The sequence below is a fragment of the Cupressus sempervirens genome, chromosome 5 (assembly GCF_028749045.1).
Source record: "Cupressus sempervirens isolate cs-2001-9-10 chromosome 5, ASM2874904v1, whole genome shotgun sequence".
Lineage (NCBI taxonomy): Eukaryota > Viridiplantae > Streptophyta > Pinopsida > Cupressales > Cupressaceae > Cupressus > Cupressus sempervirens.
The window spans coordinates 21,052,622-21,055,844 of NC_143122.1; the positions used below are offsets into that span (position 1 = coordinate 21,052,622).

The 3,223-nt window shown below is 38.2% G+C and overlaps 1 protein-coding gene across 1 annotated transcript; it reads left to right on the forward strand.

The window, feature by feature from the left end:
* The first annotated feature begins 309 nt into the window (after window positions 1-309).
* On the forward strand, window positions 310-2,601 carry LOC149554396 (F-box/kelch-repeat protein At5g43190-like). Its single transcript, XM_089828469.1, has one exon. The coding sequence runs from the start codon at window positions 989-991 to the stop codon at window positions 2,153-2,155; it is 1,167 nt and encodes a 388-aa protein (XP_089684595.1). The 5' UTR covers window positions 310-988; the 3' UTR covers window positions 2,156-2,601.
* The last annotated feature ends 622 nt before the right edge of the window (window positions 2,602-3,223 follow it).

Below are 3,223 nucleotides of genomic sequence, written 5' to 3' on the forward strand. Positions count from 1 at the left end.
CTCCATCTTGATATCCATTAGTATTGTCTCCAATACCGCCAAGCATTTTGCCAAGTTGTCAATTCTATCTGCTATAACACTTAGACCCTTGTAGCCAAGATGTTGCCAACATCACCTTTACTACAACATCGACTCCCTAAAAAATCAAAATTACCTTAGAAGCCCCATCCAAATTAATTTTAATCACCCTATTTTAGGAGGGCACCACTTATTTTGCTCCACAACATGTAGAGGATTAACCCTCTAGGCTTATTATTATTATTATTATTATTGATGATTTTAAAGTAAAAGATTTGTTATACGGTGAAAGAATATATAACCATTCAGACTCCACACGGGAGGAAACCGTATCTCTGATTCTACAGAGCGTGCTGAAATTATGGGGTTGATATGAATACCATTTGAACTCAGATCAAATTATGGGGTTGATATGAATACCATTTGAACTCAGATCGCAATGCTAACTCTAGGCGCATTGCTTTACTCATCCATTGATTTATCTCGTTTTTCTTAAATGAGTTTTTGACCTACCTCAAGAACTGTTTATTTCATTATGCCTTATTTGAATTCGGGAATTAATATGAAGAACTATGTGATATATTCTTGAACTTCTAGGAGGAATCCGTTTTGAATTCACAAATCAATCGCAGTGCAATGTTCCTGAATGCCCTAATGGCTGCTTGTAGGCCTAAACCCCCCCAATTTCACACGCTCTGGAAGTTGATGGATACTCTCTAAGTCCCATCAATTTTGAATACCCAAGCTGTATTTTACATCGCATCTCCTTATTTTCAGATACCGAAGTAGTTCTTATTGGCCTTAATCATAATTTGTTTTTGACACCCGTGTAGCATTTTTGCCCCAAATACTCTATTTTGATACTCAAGTAGTCTTTGCGTTGTGGGTTATATTTAACATTTAAAATTCCAGTTATTTGGGATACAAGTGCCCATGGTTTTGAGGATCGAACCAGTTATTTGGGTTCGCGATGGAGTTTAATAGTGAAGAAGTTATCTCAGAGAAGACTGAAAATGTGGAGGAAAATGCTAGGGGCAAATGCAAGGTTGTGGTTAGCAGGGAGCCGAATAAGGCCCTGGAATTAAAGGCAGTCGATCTTCCGCATCATCTGTGGGAAAATATCTTGGCCCGCCTGCCCATTTCAAGCCTTTTAAGAATGCTGAGCGTTTGCAGAGCCTGGAATTCGATGGTACACTCGGACTCTTTTATTTCGGTCTACAGAAAGGTGCCTCCTCAAGATGTTTATTTTGTTCTTTTTGCTGATTATGTTCATAGAAATGTTGCTGCTGCATATGACCCACTCGATAATAAGTGGGCTGTGCTAACCCTGTCCAGCATTTCATCTTCATCCTGTCGTTGCTCCGAGGCTTGTTGTAGATTTCGTAGGGGTATAGCATCTGGTGGGGGTCTTGTGGTAGCTGAGAATAGAAAAGGCTCTTATGTCGTGTGCAATTTGTTCACTAAAACACACAAGATTCTTCCACCCATGCTACCCATGAATGGTAATTCTTCCTATATTGTTGCAATTGTAGTATTAAGCAAAGAATATAAAATTTTGGCTGTTAGCACAGATGACACAATTACTTCTCAGGTGTATGATTCACAGACCAATTCATGGAAAATGACTGGTAGTTTTGATGGAAGATTTGCCATGGTAGGCAATGCTGCTCACCTTGATGGTTTTTTGTTTTGTTTGAGCCATCCTGATAACTTGTTGGCATTTGATTTGGATGCTGGAACCTGGCATTTAGTTGAGGTCACCATGCCTCCTCTTGTGTGTCCCCATATAATGGAGCACGACGGCTCCTTGATTCTTGTTGGGGGCATTGAGGAGCATAGGGTTTTGAAGAAGATCGGTATTTGGGAGCTGGACGAGTCTGTCAAGCAGTGGCACATTGTTTGCACTATGCCCGATCATCTCTTCAGTAAATTCAGCCACGGAAATCTGGAATATTTTTTAACTGTTGCCCTGTGCGGCAAAATTTGCTTTTATAAAAATTATCATTCTGTCATTTTTATGTATGATCTTTCGGAAAAAACATGGTGGGGACTGCCTCCCTGTCCGCTTGACAGTCGCACATGTAGGCCAAGCTGGTTTGGCCTGGCAATTGAACCCCGCCTTGATGCACAAGTATAGAGCTAACTGCTTCCTGACTGTGCAGTTACCTTCCTCGATTGCCTTAAGAAAGGACTCTTTCTCGTTTTCTCTGGAAATTGCTTTGTGTTGCCACTTAGATAATGGTCGACTGGACTGAAGTGTACTCCGTTAGTATCACTTCTATGTTGGCATGATCAAGTGATGAAAACTTGGCACTTCGAACTGTGATAACTTTGATTTATATGTTTAATCTCTGTCATAATTAGGGCAAAAAAAGCATTTTGCATTGTTGTATTATATTTAGACTTTTAGTGACTGGGGTGCATCTGTCTATAGGAAATTGACCTGGTACTGGTACGGAAATTTGAAAATTACGTATGAACTTATGTATTGTCATTAGAGTTTTCTGCTGTGTGACATTCCTTGTCATGGTTGTAAATTAGAAAGTTGCTTTTATAAATGCCTGTTGGTAAACATTTGCTCTAGTTAGATCTCAAAATATTTGGCAATAATTGTATAGCTTAATGCGTTTCTGGCTAATGATTTAATGCTAGAATTAAACGAGAGCATACAGAAAAAATTAAATATCATATTCACAAAATAATAGGGCAGAGACAGTGTCTGAAAATTACCATTAAAGACATAAACAATAGAAAAGACAATAAAACCCATTTAAATCAATTTCAAATTTCTATAATGAGTTTTTCCAGTACTTAATCAAGATGACGGTGATGAGCTTCAATTTTCTAAATATAGCCCAATTTGTATTTGCTGCAGTTTGCAAGAGGGTTTAACTTTAAAGATATGGGATATAGAATGCGATTAAACCATGAAGAGAAAGAAGTGCCTTTTGTTTAGAGACCGGGCACTGGAACCAATATGATCGTATTCTCTCTCCAAGCTTCCTATTATCGTGTAGTTGACATCCTTTTGTCGCTCATTGTGGTGAGAAAGTTTTGGGAGGGCAAGTAAACTTTATCATATTCTACTTGTAGGAAAACAAAATGTAGATCATGTAACCTTTACCTGTCACAGGCTTCACTTAGTTATATTCTAATAGGGATTAAAGTTTAAACATTACATTTTGAAATTTCTTGCATTTTTTAA